Source organism: Trachurus japonicus, chromosome 9 (assembly GCF_045865225.1).
Source record: "Trachurus japonicus isolate A0001 chromosome 9, Traja_1.0".
NCBI classification, from domain to species: Eukaryota; Metazoa; Chordata; class Actinopteri; order Carangiformes; family Carangidae; genus Trachurus; species Trachurus japonicus.
Window position 1 is genome coordinate 16,196,061 of NC_140915.1, and position 16,093 is coordinate 16,212,153.

Sequence of the window (16,093 nt, forward strand, 5' to 3'; positions counted from 1 at the left end):
ACTCTGCTCGCGCTCAAACTATGTGCTCGATGTTTAAACCTGTGCTCTCGGATTCAAAGTTGCCCTGCTCGTGCTCAAACTTTGCTTTCGCATTCAAGTTTGCCCTGCTCGTGCTCAAACTGTGTGCTCGCACTTGGTCACAGCTGCCTGCGCAGAGTGTTTCCTCTTGCGCGGAGGAAAGTCCTGCTCTCGGATCTCTGCTCTGCTCACGGAGTTTCTGTCAACTGTCAACCAATAGAAGACCGGCTACTGTTGACCAATCAGATCATCCCTACTTCTATGCTTCTTTGTGGGTGCGTTCACTGTAATTCAAGGAGCGTCACATACGGGCGGGCACTCTTTCTACCGGGTTTATCTATTTCCGCCCCACAGGCTGTTAAATGTGGCGGCTCCCTTTATGTTTTGACAACTTTTGGAATAAAATATCAGTTAATTAATACACGAGCGCCCGTGCTTTTCATTACAATAGGTAGCTATATAAACATAAACTAGCAGTAGTAGCGGATGGGTGCCTTATGTATGTTTTTTTTATTTAATCCACGTTCATCGGTATAATATGTTTTATAGTCTAAATGCCAAGAGTCACTTCTAAGTGCTCTGATGGTACAGTGGTTAAGGCAGAGACAGTAGCTCTTTTTTATTGATCATGGGACCGCTGGTTCGAATCCCGGCCCCTGCCGGCACCCTCATGTTTATGCTATTTTATTTTTATGATTTTTTTTTTTTCATTGAAACGCTTAACAAGAGATGGTGGGTTACCATGCGTGATTAAAAACATGATGAAATGAAAATTAAAAAAATATGCCATGATATAATAATTTTGGTGCGTGACACCCGGGGGTCAAAGCCAGGGGGCGCACTACTTTGGATCAGTGCTTTCCCAAGAAGAAAGAGACTGAGTGAGCGGGGAGACAGTCACCATGGCCGACCGAAGTACTCAAGTAAGTTTATTGTTTCATGTTGCCAGATACCTACTATATTGTACCTCTTTCATCTTTTTACAGTCTAATGCTTCCATATCGTTTCAATATAGGCTACAATTTGTAGTGTCAGGGAAGCTAATGCTAAGCCTAATGTGGCCATGCATAAATCAGCCTCGCTTTCAAAACACACACTTGCGTTGCGATCAGTGAAATGTATAATATCTACAACACAATTAAAAATGACAGTTGATGTTGCTCTTTTATGAATAAAGCTTCATGGACAGTCCTCCTAAAGTAAGGGGCTGCGTTATGTCTAAAGTTGTTGTATTCTGCTGATATTAGAACAGCCGAGGACGGCACATGTCCTCAGCCTTCCTAGACTTATCTAGAGAAGAGAAAAAGTCCACTTTTTGGCGCTTCCATTCAAACGGCCGCTTCGCACACAGAGCCCAAGCTGACTGACTGGGAGCTGACACCGCAGTAATGACGGATGTTCGACTAACGATATGTCGCCCAATTGGTCTATATTGAAACGATATGAAAGCATAGACTGTAAAAAGATGAAAGAGGTACAATATAGTAGGTATCTGGCAACATGAAACAATAAACTTACTTGAGTACTTCGGTCGGCCATGGTGACTGTCTCCCCGCTCACTCAGTCTCCTTTCTTCTTGGAAAGCACTGATCCAAAGTAGTGCGCCCCCTGGCTTTGACCCCCGGGTGTCACGCACAAAAATTATTATCATCATGGCATATTTTTTTAATTTTCCATTTCATCATGTTTTTTAAATCACGCATGGTAACCCACCATCTCTTGTTAAGCGTTTCAATGAAAAAAAAAAAATCATAAAAATCAAATAGCATAACCATGAGGGTGCCGGCAGGGCCGGGATTCGAACCAGCGGTCCCATGATCAACAAAAAGAGCTACTGTCATCTGCCTTAACCACTGTACCATCACAGCACTTACAAGTGACTCTTGGCATTTAGACTATAAAAATATATATACCGATGAACGTGGATAAATAAAAAAAACATACATAAGGCACCCATCCGCTACTACTGCTAGTTTAAGTTTATATAGCAACCTAATTGTAATGAAAAGCACGGGCGCTCGTGTATTAATTAACTGATATTTTATTCCAAAAGTTGTCAAAACATAAAGGGAGCCGCCACATTTAACAGCCTGTGGGGCGGAAATAGATAAACCCGGTAGAAAGAGTGCCCGCCCGTATGTGACGCTCCTTGAATTACAGTGAACGCACCCACAAAGAAGCATAGAAGTAGGGATGATCTGATTGGTCAACAGTAGCCGGTCTTCTATTGGTTGACAGTTGACAGAAACTCCGTGAGCAGAGCAGAGATCCGAGAGCAGGACTTTCCTCCGCGCAAGAGGAAACACTCTGCGCAGGCAGCTGTGACCAAGTGCGAGCACACAGTTTGAGCACGAGCAGGGCAAACTTGAATGCGAAAGCAAAGTTTGAGCACGAGCAGGGCAACTTTGAATCCGAGAGCACAGGTTTAAACATCGAGCACATAGTTTGAGCGCGAGCAGAGTAAATTTGAATATGAGAGCAGAGTTTTCTGAACGTCAAATCAAAAAGTAATGCTCTCAAATCAACATAATATGCTCTTGATTTATGATAGAAAATAACCTCCATAAGACATGGCATGACACTGAGGATTGAGGAAGCGCTATCTTTGGGCCGTCCACACTGGGAGGAGTCGCAGGCCGTGCCACAGGGGGCACCAGCGCCCAGGCCCCCCGACCCCGGCAGACCACAGCCAGCCGAGCCGAAGGGACCCAGGGACAGCGCCCCCAGCAGCAGCCCAGACACAGCTCCCAGCGTGGAAGACCCCCCTGAGGAAACACTGGAGTTAAAAACTAAAAACATAAGATAGGATAAAAACCCTGAAAAAATAAGTTAACAGGGTAAACAGTTTAAAAAGATAAAAAGTAAATAAACAAATAAATAAATAAAAATATGTAAGATAATAAATAAAATAAGTAAAACAAGTAAAATTATTTAAGGTTAATAACAACTTTAAAAGCCAGATAGAAGCAGAAACATAAAATAAGATAGAACCATGAGAAGAATTTAAAATCTAGTTAAAAGCCTGACTAAAAAGGTGTGTTTTTAACCTTCCCTTAAAAATATCAACTGTCTCTGCGGCCCTGAGGCTCTCCGGCAGCCTGAGGCTCTCCGGCAGATTGATTGGTTTGGATTCTGAACCAATAGAATATACTTGCAACAAAATCGTCATGCTGCATATCAGGACTTGCTCGCCCGTTAGGCAGCAGGTGGACATTTCGTCCTGAGTTGATCATAAGCAGGAAGAATTGACAGTGTAAGGATTTGAGCAAGTGGACAAGGGGCCAAACTGTCTAGACGACTGGGTCAGAGCATCTCAGCTGCAGCTCTTGTGATGGTGTTCCCGGTCTGCATTCAGTTAGTCCAAGGAAGGAACAGCAGTGAATCAGCCACAGGCTCATTGATACACATGGGGAGGGAGCGAGGGCTGCATGGCCCCGTGTGGTCCGGTCCAACAGACCAGCTACTGCTGCTCAAACCGCTGAAGAAGTTGATGCTGGTTCTGGTAGAGAGGCGTCAGAACACTCAGAGCATCACAGTATGTTGTGTATTCGGCAGCAAAAGTGGGACCGACACAATATTAGGCAGGTGGTCATGATGTTAGGCCTGATCGGTGCATGACATCATAACAGAGAAACTGAACCGAACATTAAAACTAAAATACAGAAAATCTGAGGTAAGTACGTTTTCAGTTGACCCCTCTGTGTTGCCGTTGTTGACATGAACCTCTGACCGCCTGATCTGCATCATGCATGAGGCCGTGCATCGATCGTTTGATCTGCGGTGGTCACACAGTGCATGACAGGTCTCAGAGGACCAAAGTGGCAAATTTCACCAAGTTTTGCCTGTCTGAAATACACAAACTTGTGCGATGCAGCCAGGTTGCGTCTGGTACAAGCATCAGATGAGATTAAGGCGCTTTAAGGAAACATGACGTTAAGTTTTGAGGAAAGAGTTGCAGCATGAAACAGCATCATTAATGAGTGAAGTGATGACTGAACCAGTAAACTAATAGGATAAACAGACTCGTCGGCCTGTTTGTGCATCCTCCCTTTAAACATGAACATGCTGAATCCACTCCACTGACGACGTTCCCTGTGATTCCTCACTCAGCACCTCAGTGTTAAGAAGCTCAGCTCACAAACACTGTAAATCTTTCTCACCATGTTTTCCTTTTTTTTTTTTTTTTTTCTATCTGGCATCTCTTCTTGGATGCATAAACAGGAAAATGATTATCAGACGCCCTCGTGCCCGCGCGCTCTCATTGCTCGCTGTTAAATTAAAAAACAAAAGGAGAAGCCGCTGCCGCTGCTGCTGCTGCTGCTGATGCCGCCGCCGGGTAAAGTTCACCCCCAAAAAGAAGTGATTCATGTTTATGATCCTCTCTCTGAACACTTCAAATACGGATTCGGTCGTGTTTTACATATCACCGGCTGCTTCCATGCCGCATAAGTGCAAAAGCTTTGAAGGTGTCAGATTAATTAAGAAGTTTCTTTAAAAAAAAAAAGAAGAAGAGAGAAATCTCGCTCTTTCCCACCTCAGAATCAAAGGAAGACTGAAAACTATTCTCGGCGTGCGAAGCGAAGTGAAAAGAAGGAGGCTTCTGGTTCAAGGTGTCGGCGCGAGAGAGGATCTGAATGACAAAGTGCAGAATTCCTCACAACATCTTTGTATTTCTCCGCCGAGCCTCGACCTGATAAGAGTGTTTACATTCCTCCCCGCGCCAGAATATAGAGATTAGCTGCGTTTTTCCTCACAAACCCCAGAGGAGTCTACAGAGTGTACTGTTAAAAAGACTTTATCATCGGCGCTGTAATCTACAAAAGCGCCTCTACAAAAAACAAATAAAAGTGAAACCATTCATCATCACTCTGATCTACAATCCTGCAAAAAAAAAAAAAAAGAAAGAAAAGAAAGAAAGAAAGAAAATGTTTTAAATGCTGCTGATTTCTTGACTTTCTTTTACAAAGCTTTGGAAAAAAGAAAACACTCTTTGATGGATTTAAAGTGTTGCTGCTTGAGCGTTTGTGGAAGCACAAAGACGAACTCACCTCCTGACCCTGCGGTGACTGTGGTGTTTGCGTCCTTTTGCTTTGATGCAGCCGTTTCTGTCGGTGGCAACTGCGGCGGCGGCTGCGGCTGCGGCGACGTCCACCCTGCTGTCCACCGCTTTCCTTTCATCAGACTTAAGTGTCTGGCAGGCTGTTGATTCAGAGCTGTGAGAAAGAAACAACAAATAAAAACAACATTTAGTTTTTTTGTTCTTCTCATGAGAACTTTTTTTCCGAGTCGTCGTCCACACAGTCGGCGCCTCCATCATACGATAGCGAGGAGGAGGGAGACAGGATTTAACATGCTTGGTTAGCCTTATTCCCTCTGGTCTACTGGATATGTGTTTCATTCCCCTCCATTTCTTCCCTGCACAGCCATTCTCTGAGAAAATTGGAGGTCAGCCCATTTACCATTCAAATCGAGGTGTCAATTGAAATGTAGTTATTTACATGCTTCAGTTGCCCTGACACTTTTTTGGGAGAAGGCGCAGCCGCAGCGACACAGACAGCGACATGATCATGAGAAAAGTTCTGCTTGAACTTTTTCTCTTTTTCCTACTCCTGATAAACCAGAGTGCATAGATTTTTGATTTTTATTATGGACATGCTGTAAATACAGGTGCTTTAAACCTATTTTCTGCAGTTTTTCAACTTAAACTTCAACAACTTTATTTGTCCCCAATGGGGCAATTCATTTGCAGGAGTGGGGAGCATAAAACAAGATACACTGATGTAAACAATGGACATAATGCAGATGTTGACAGTCAAAAAGCAATAAATAGTTGATAAAATTAATCACACTGTGCTGTTGCTAGACCAAGATGGCCAAAGTGTTCTATAAAATTAAAGTGCGCTGTGCAATAAGCTAGGGTTGAGAAGGGAGACAGTAGTTGGAATAAAAGATGGTTTATATCTGTTGGTTTTGATTGGTGGAAGCCTGAAGGAAGAAGCTCAAATTGTTGATAACATGGATGAGAGCTGTCAGACAGGATGGGTTTTGCTTTATTGTACAACCTTTTGTTGTACATACTGTATCCTGCAGGGTTTCCTGATCCATGCCAATTATTTTTCTGCAAACGTTGACCACTCTTGACAATACATTTCTGTTTTTGATATTAAGAGATTGAAACCAACAGATACAAGAAAAAGTAAGCAGAGACTTTAATCTTCCAAATAAGTCAGGTGTTTACTAATTCAGCCGGTTCCACCTGAACTTCCCCACCCAAAAAAAAAAAAAATCTGCATCCGTAGTCGAATGCGGCTGCAGAACGAATGACTAAATAGACTGAATGATTAGATGTGAGCACACAGTTCTAGCCCTGCTTATTATCCTCTGTTTTAGTCATGGGAGATTTGAGCGTAATTGCACATTCTCCTCTTCTTCGAGTGGCTCCTGTCTGATTGTAATGAGAAGATAATCAGAGCCAGAGATTAGGCCGTCAACGCCACCGCCGCCGCCACCGCCTCCTCGTCCTCATCCTCATCCTCCTCATCCCCCAGCAATGAGCAGGCAGGAGCCGTCTCTTTCCATCTTCCTCACCTTCATTTTGCTCTGCTTCTCTGCATAAGAGAGGCCAAACACCCCCCCCCCTCCTCCCCTCCTCCCCTCCTCCCCTCCTCCCCCCCTGCTCTTGGCAAGGAACTAATAATGTAAAACGGCAGACTGGCTCCTCCAACATGACCGAGTGTTTGAAAGGTGATGGGGGAGATAAAGACGGCCACCGGAAGGATAATTAGTCTGATCAAGGAGGCTGATGGGAGAGGAACCTGGCGATTTGTCTAAAGTTGTCCCAGTGTTGTTGGACATGAAAGGGAAAGTCTGCTTTGTGAAAGTAAAATAACCCTCAAGTCTCTGCTCTCACAGCTCAAACTATCTGATCACTTTAATCCTTGATCCTTGAACACTGAAGATGAATATTGATGGGGCTGTCTGACTGCATCTCCTACCAAGACTGATAAATAATGGACAGCAAATCTTGATATTTGATAATTGTCTAAATCATTCATCAACCATCAAAACTAATTTGTTTCAAGCTTCTTAATCAAGAAGATTTTCTGTTTTTCTTTGTTGTTTGATTGAATATTTTGACATGAAAGCAGCCACATAATCAACCATATGGTGAGTTGGTTTCCTCAACTTCTCAGAAAAAGCATGTCAAAGGAGCTGTTTATGAGTTTTATCTGCCTCTGAATACAGTTTATTGCAACGTCTTTCAGACAGATTCTAGGCTACAGTGATTTTATATCGGAAAGCTAGTCAGTTTCTTTCTTGTAGATAATTAGTTTAAAGAAAAGTCGCAATAGAGACAAAAGTTAACACTGGCAAATCTTTCCACCTCTGGAAACATCTGTTGGTGAGTAAAGGAATTGAAGGCTGGTGCTGAACACAGAATATTTCCTATAGACTAATTAAATTAGATTAGATTACTGTAGAAAACTTTATTGTCTGTTTGTCACAGAAACTCATCTTTGCGTGGCTCAAAACACAATAAAGAGATAGTTCAACATTTTTGGCAAATTGGCCCATTGCCATAATCCCTATAGTTTTAGGAGTAGGTTCGTTACCTTTAATTGTCGGTGCAAGCTATTTTTAGAACGGCGGAGCAGAGCCGTGAGAGCTGCTCAGAGCTACAGTACGCTACGGAGGCTAATGGGATTTCTTGGTTTCCCTCATCAAACTCATCAAATACACAATCCAACAACTCCAAAACGCTCTGGTGGACAAGTTGTGACCTGCACATTCACCACGCTATGAGATAATAACAGAACGTTACCAGACAGAGTTGTTTTAGAGGCAAATGCAGAGACTGTATCTCGAAAAACTGTCCCCGACGGGAACGCGCTTCAGCGGTTTTGCATGAATTTACCTTGAAAACAACTCCATGTTAATTTCTCCCATCAGCAGTAGAATAATGCATTTGTTGTCAAATACTAACATTGATATCAACATCAATTCTACTGTCTACATTGATCAGCTTGTTCTGTCAAAACTGTCACTGATTTGTATTTGGAAGAGGAAGTTGTTATAAACATCCCTGCTGGTGAGTTCAACGGTAGCAAAACTTACAAACAGCTCCACTAAACTTCTTCCAGCATGAACCAGATGTCCTTGAAGTGCTAAAGGAAGAATTAATGTGTTTGAATTTATGAACATATTGGATTTTATACTCTAGTGCAGCTACAACAAAAGATTTCGGTTCTCATCCAACTGAGCGCGGCATATTGCTGCTGCTGCTGCTGCTGCTGCGACACCAAACCCTCCGTCTGAATTAGCATTTGCATTTAATGTGAGTGTAAAGTTAAAATTTGTTTTGCATATGTGCTTATATGCTAATGGTTGTCTCCAGCTTGTGTATATGAAACAAAACCAATAAAATGAACTTTTCAAACATCGGCATGCCACCTACACCTATAAACAACAAACTCTTATATTTCCTTTTTTTTTTGCTGGTGATGTCTCATAAAAATCCAATTAACACAAAGACAGAGCAGAATCCCAGATGATTCACAGTTACAAACGGGATTCTCAGCTCATCATGAGAAAGAAACAGTATAAGACACAGTATAAGACAATAAGAAACCAGGAGAAGTAAAAGCCTCTCCACCCCTCTTCTCTGTTCTAATGGTAATTTATCTAACCTTAATTGTACATGTTGGTCTTTGGCTGCTGAACACATTTACTGTGACAAAAGATATTGATGCTGGGAACACAAGCGCCTGACTTTCTGCGAGGACCTCCACAATATATACAATTTACCCGACACAGTAAGAACAAAGGGCTGAAACGCTTTTACGCTGTTGGACGCTCCACTCTGTCTCTCTGAAAACAACAACAACAACAACATCAACAGAGGAGCAGAAAGCGGCCCACAGCTCTCTCTCTCTCTCTCTTTACCGTCCTCCTCCTCCTCCTCTCTCTGTTTGTTTCTTTGTTATTTGCTGTCACTCTCGGAGCCGCGGTTGATGAGTTCTAAATGAAATCGATTTCGCTATCACGGATGCACATTCCCTAGATCCGGTCCTGCAATTTCTGGCCCCCGAAAACTTTCCACAGCTATAAGCACCTGGATTTATCGTGGGCTGTTTGTATCTGTCATATGGCAATAGTACTCTCTCTCTCTCTCACACATTCAAACATACATAGACACTCAAGCATGGACAATCCTTCTGTAGTCACAATTCATGAGCAGCGGTTGTAAAGGGACAATTTCAACTGGCAAAAAGAGGAGAGCCAAAAAAAAAAAAAAAGGTTTAAATGAATGCAAATACCGAGCGGATTAAGTGAGAGTACTCGATGAGGAGAAATTATGTGGACAGTAATCCTCTGAAATCCTGACTGGATTTGTTTACCATAAAACAGGTAAAATGAAGTCACAGGCTGGGATCAGCTCCGTTACAACCCCTATGCCACTGATTGAATCCATTGTCTGTGTAAAGCAACACTGCAGATGCAGATACACTCCTCACCTCTCTGTTTCTCTCCTTCTGTGTTTTTATGTATTTAAATCTATGTGCCATACAATAGCAGAAACAAAATCACACATACGGCGTCACATGTACAAGTATTAATCAGAGCAGCAGCAAACAAATGAGGACAGAGGCTGAAACACGGGAACAAGTGCACGTCTGGCTGGTGAGTAATGCTGTCACTGGAGGCGTAGGGAAGTGACCATGCTGTGACAAGCTCTTGTTTCTGTCTTTGTCACAGTGGGGGGGGGGCGGAGAGAGAGGAGCGTCTTACTCCGCACAACATGGGTTGCTGCTCCTCCGCTCCGTCATACGCCACCGCCGCTCACCGTCACGTGGACGGGTAACATTTACTGACAGATGGTGCACAAAAAAAAAAGAAAAAAGAAAAGAAAACACATTGCAAACAGCAAGATGGTGCTTTTTTTTTTTTTTTTTTTTAAAGAGGGAGGGGATGCGATTTCCACTTCTGTGCATTTCCCAAATGTGACAGAGGGATGAATGCCACCCAGGGGTGTTAACATCCACGAGGAAATCATGTTGCTGCCTGCATTCATTATATTTACATTGTGTTTTTTTTTTTTTTTACCATCTAGGTTTTTTGGCATTCTTCTTCCACAAAGCTACCGACAAGTAACAAGTCTGTATTTTCTGTGATAGAGCAAATTCCTACCCATTGGTGCTTCATTGTTATCCACAAAAACAACATTGTGCCTCGTTTACTGTTGAAAAGGCCACACAAGGAGCCACAAACAGGAAGGAAAAGAGGGTATGTAGGTAAAGAAAGGCGGGTAATATTAAAGGTTAAAGGGGAACTATGCAAGTCCGGTCGCTTTTTCACTGTTTTGGGCTTTTTTGCTCTTCAGAGCTCCCCCTACAGTTTCGGAGTTCATACTTAAGATGACGTTCAAGATGATTGGGTCGTGATGTGTCAATCAAACTGCCATCTCTGTCCCTCCCTCCCTCGTCTGCGGGTCCTGCTCTTTGTGCACTAATAGTGTGTGCGATCAGTCTTCAACGAATTACGCGGAAAAGACAACACGAGTGGAAATTTAGCGATGCTGCACAGTATCGCCGAAAGCCACGTTGCTCACACAGGTTGCATACTGTAGTTCTCTTTACATTAGGTTGCGCTGCGGGGGCGACGCCTTCGCGGCTTCACCCTGATGTGAACAAAAAGTTGTGCGTTCCTGAGCTCTGGAGGCTTCAGAGAGGAGTCTGAGGAAAGGAGCTTGGACTTTTCACTTGTGTAATTTCAAAAGGTGGCCTGCTAAAACTGTTTTTCCAGGATCTCCAACCTTAAGGAATATCAGCAGACATTCAGATTGATTGGTTTAAGGTTATGCATGTTGTGCTTTCAGTTAAGTGCCTCAGTCATTCACTTTAATTGTTGTTATCAATGCTTTAGATTCCACATTAAATACAAAAATGGCTATTGCCACCTGACACTGGGCAAGGGCAGATTCCACCAGATTGATGAATGGACCTTTAGGAGTTATGTCCACTGTGTTTGTACTGTTTTGCTGACAGGCACATAGACATAATTGGACTGATTGAAAAAATGTTAGAAGAGAGAGAGAGAGAAAAAAAAACTCCAGCTTGGAGCTTAATTGGTTTGTTGACGGTCTGAAAATTAAACACCAACTTCTTGAACAGGATCGATTAATAATTCAAAACATTTATCAGGCAGAAATATTCTTTGTTTTCACTACTCAGTTTGATTTGATGCTTTTTCTTTCTCCTCTGTCATGATGAACTGAATATCTTTGGATTTTGGTCTGTTTGCACAAAATCAGCGTTTTGAAGACTTTATCTAAGACTTTAGGAAAAAAACATGCAAACCTTTCTGTCTCTTAGTTTTTTTGTTGGCACCATGATGAATCAATGAGCAGGGAGAATATTTGCCAGATGAATCAATAATGAAAATAATTGTTAGTTGCAGCTCTGAATTGGTTTGAAATGCAGTGTTTTCAGGAGTTTGGTGTCTACGTGCGCTCAGTGTCACATTATCAACGAGTCTGATGCGCAACAAGATAAAAACACATCGAGCCTTGTCATCCAACCAGCTGCTTGTCCGTTGAACCTCCAGCTCTGTGCTGACTGAGATATTCATAAAACATGAGTGACTGCCCGAGCCACAGGAGGATAATCATAGTTTGTGTACAGTTTCATTGTCCACGCCCCATTTACGATGTAAAATTGAGATAAACTGCTACAATATCTGCCAGGAGCTGCTCGGTAATCTGCCAGCTGCTTTACAGAACACCGGCTCGCTGTCGGGAGGCTCAGACTCACAACATCAGCTGACACTGTACAGGTGTGCAAGAAGCATGCAGGCAGCCATTAAACTAACCAGCTAAAACAGCGCTGCACAGCTCCGGTGCTGGCATTAAAAAGGTGTCAAAACCACACCGCCGATTAACACAGATTGCAATCTCAGCTGCCCCGTTTTTTTTTTACGTTCCGCTTTTTATGTTTTCATCTGGATCATCTGCAGCATCATGATCTGCAGGGACACAACAACAACACACATGGCGCTCGAATGCAACATTTTCCTTCTAAACCTCGTGTCTCTATGCCCCCGCCGTGACAGAATGGGATCGTACAAGATTTTAGAGTTAAGAGACACTCGAGGGGCATTTGTGCATTTTCTATTCTGTGATCTCGACTGCTCCTGAAAGCACAAACAGACAAATGCACTCCCTCTCGGCTCTGTGCTCATCTAAACCTTTGCTTCTAGTGTCCATTCACTTCAATTCATTTGGTTTATTTAGTAATGTGCACTGTGTAAACTGATTTTCCACATACTCATGAGTCAAATTTGTGAAATTACATTATCAATTTAAAGGTTGGTGTTATTGTTTGACTATTAAATGCCTCAGTCCTATCCTTTTGACCTGGAGTCCCTTAAAGGAATAATTCAAGATTTTCCTAAATGTGCTAAACTGTCAGATGAGAACATATCTTAACATTTAACTTTTTTTTTTGTTTTTTTTACTTATTTTGTTTTTGTAAAAACTACACAAATAAGATATTGAGTATTGATTACTGGGCTCTAGAGGAGTGGATTTCAGCTCTTTCCTTTTCAAGTCACTTAGCTAACCAGTTAGCAGTTACTGGTTACAGCCCTGTATTTGCCGTACAGCTGGTGGTATTGATCGTCTCATTGACCTTAAAGCAAAAAAAGTTAAAGGGACAGTTCAACATTTTGGCAAATTGGCCCATTGCCATAATCCCTATAGTTTTAGGATTAGGTTCGTTACCTTTGATTGTCGGTGCAAGATATTTTTAGAACGGCGGAGCAGAGCAACAAGCTGCTTGGAGGTATGCTATACGGAGGATTTCTTGTTTTCCCTCATCAAACTCATCAAATACACAACCCAACAACTCCAAAATGCTCTCATGGACAAGTTGTGACCTGCACATTCACCACGCTATGAGAAAAGGTTCCAGCTTCTGAAAATCCACATCCGCTGACCCGTCCTCATTGTGGTTGCCATGCCATCCTCACAAGGTGCTCTGTCCTGCAGAGTGCCAGGAAGACTCACGCCTAATAGAGCAAGCGAATAACAAACTGTGGCAAACGAGCTAGAGGATATACATGGGAAGATCAATAGAGCTAACCCTGCAGCAACAACAGGAAAACAACATAAGGGGGAAGAATCAATAGATGGTACGTCACTTTGAGAGGTCCTAACAAGGGGATGAAGAATTTAAAACCAAAGAAAATGCACCGTTCAATATTTTCCTTCTGGATTTGTAAAGGACATATGATTTGAAGAGAATACGAACCAAAGTTTGACTGCTTTCATGTTAGTAAACATTCAATAACGGCTAACGTGAAGAGCAGGACACTTAAGAAGAAACTTTAATTTCTCAGTAGTATATTGGAAAAAAGATTTCCTCAGTGCCATTACTCTCTACAGTGGAGTGGCCCTGACTCTAACAATCCAAACATCCTGATTATTCAAAGTGGAGGGATGCCAAATTGGCCAAATTAGCACTTAAGTAGCTCTGTTCTAAGATACAAGCTTGTAAACACGTCAAACCTATCGGAGCTGATAATGGAGACTGACGAAGGACTTGCATGACCTTCATCCACTTAGGAATCAGGAGAAATTTGTGTAAGTGACAGTTAAGTGTGCAGAGCCGGGGTGCTTTTTTTTTTTCCTCCCTCCCCCCCCATTTCTGCAGATGATTTAAGAGTTCCCAAGCTACTCGTGAGGTTCACGGAGGCTAATAAACATTTCATTATCCCTGTCAGAGCGACCGGGGACAATTGATTGTCGTTATTATAGGAGTGATGATAGTTGAGATAATTACCAAGGAAAGAGATGATCTACTACCACAATTAAAACCCAAACAAGGTGGTCCCAAGGCACTTTGCTTTAATTTACACTGAGAGTGTTTATCCAAGTTTCAGGCTCGAGTCAAGAGCAACTTCATCACCAACCCCAAAGGACACAGGCAAGCAATTAAACCCACACGAAATTGAATCAAACACATCCCTCAAACAGCCGACTCTTCAGGCAGTCGAAACCTGTTCAAACTTTTCAATGCTCAGAAGGGGGGTACTTTCAGGTGAAGTGTTCTTGATTAAATATTAAGAGGCTACCCCCCTCCCCCCTCAACACTCCCACCCACCCAATCAAGCAGACGCAGTCAATTAGGCACATGACCATAAAAACCAAAACCACATGATTACAGATGCTGCTGCCTTCGAAAGTTAAAGAAAATGTCTTCAGGTCTCGGCACTAAAAGCCTCAGATTCATGGAATGACATTTGGAAATTTGGGAAGTACTTAAATTCAAATGAGCTTCTGAATGAGCTGGCATTTTTAGCAGAGCATTATCAAAGATATTAGACTCTCGAACACGACATTGGCATGAAATTAATCCAGTTTGCTTTGCCTGCTCGTGTGGAGAGCGATCCGGGGGTTGTCATGTCCCCCTGGTACAGGTCTTGTTAAAGTGCTGTTTCTTTTCTTATGGGTAAGGAGATCACTTCATGTATTCCCTTTGCAGCAGAGGTGATTTTTCTCCCACGTGCACAGATGGGTAATAGATTTTTTTTTGGTGACAATCCTCCTGCCAGAATAAATTGCGGGGATGGATGCAAATCCTTTTGGGTGGCTGAGATCAACCCTAAATTGGGCGCCTCGTCTCCCCTCACAATGTATGATGGGAGGGCAGGATGATAGAAGTGAACATCAAAGATTTAATGGCTGTTCAGCCTCGGTTAGGAGGTATCAGTGGCTTCGGGCGATTTTCTGTCTTTGCTGGTTTGCTTCAAATCTGACGTCCGACTTCAGCATGAAGCTTTGATGGTACATTAGGCTGTGATTATGTAAAGATGGGGCCGACTCTTCTGTTTTTCTATATTAATTTCAAGGCTCATGATTTATCTATAATGAATCCATGGACACATTTCAACAGCTGTCATGCAGAGTTTGATGAATTGTATCAACAGAGTGATGGAAAGTACGTAAATTTACCAAAGTAGTGCATCTAAGTTCATAATAACTGTGTAATGGTGGTGGTTACCTGGTCTACCCCATTGCACCTTTCACTCTATTTATTTTATAGCTGTAGTTATTAGGATTATCAATAAAAACGACAAGCTTGGAGAATATGTTATTCATCGTTAAACCAGGACCTCTCAACATCTCAAACCCCTTCTAAAAAGCAATTTGGGGCAAATCCTGGATGTCTGAATGTTGTCTGCAGTTTCTACCAAAGAGACATTTTTTCCATCTAAACCTTTCAGATAGTCTCTTTATATAACTGAGGTGTGCTGAGATGAGGTCAGATGAGGTGAACTGATTCAATATTTCACCAAAATAAGAAAAAAGAGAGTAAGATTTAAAAGATATGTGTGTTTACATTGGACTGAACGACCACGTATGAAGTAGTTCAAAGTAGCTCCAACTGAACCAGCTGCAAAGTCACATACTGTCGCAAAGCATCAATATAACTTACTTTATTTTTGATGTTTTTTCGCAGATGACATTTTGATTTTAGTTGGATTTGAAATGCAAGCATTTTACTTGTAGCAGAATATGGTAATATTGTGGTTTTTTTTAGTCTTCCTCCACTGTTGATGAGGTGTAACTGCTATTTGTTGACAGCAAAGTGGACGACTTGGTTGCACGCTATGTATGGTTGAAAATGTGGCTTTGTGATTGAATTTGGAGAACAACTGGCCCTGATTATTCCAATCAGAGTGACAACGCCGTCTTTGAATGTGGAATAAACCGAGCATCCTCACCTCGCTATCAAACCAATCAGCAACGGCGAGCCCACCACCCTTCAGTCGGAGTGAGCAGGAGTGACTTTGAAGACAAGTGAGGTTTGGTTTATTCAATTATTGTGTGTCCTGATGATAAAATGTGAGAAAACATAATGGCTTGATTAATTTCCTTATCACGGTGAGCACAAAGAGTAATTACAACCAAATCCACTGCTTGGTGAACCACACATCAATCAAATTAACGCTGTCTCCACTCGGCAGCAATCACTTTCAAACAGAACAAATGAGTCGATTGGCTCAGACCTCCGCC

At 42.3% G+C, this 16,093-nt stretch overlaps 1 protein-coding gene across 1 annotated transcript in view; it reads right to left on the bottom strand.

The window, feature by feature from the left end:
• Positions 1–16,093, bottom strand: part of srrm4 (serine/arginine repetitive matrix 4) — a 78,639-nt gene that overhangs the window by 26,056 nt on the left and 36,490 nt on the right. Inside the window, exon 2 of the mRNA XM_085786250.1 lies at positions 5,067–5,231. Coding sequence (XP_085642376.1) covers positions 5,067–5,231 — 165 coding nt within the window. The remainder of the gene's footprint in view (positions 1–5,066; positions 5,232–16,093) is intronic.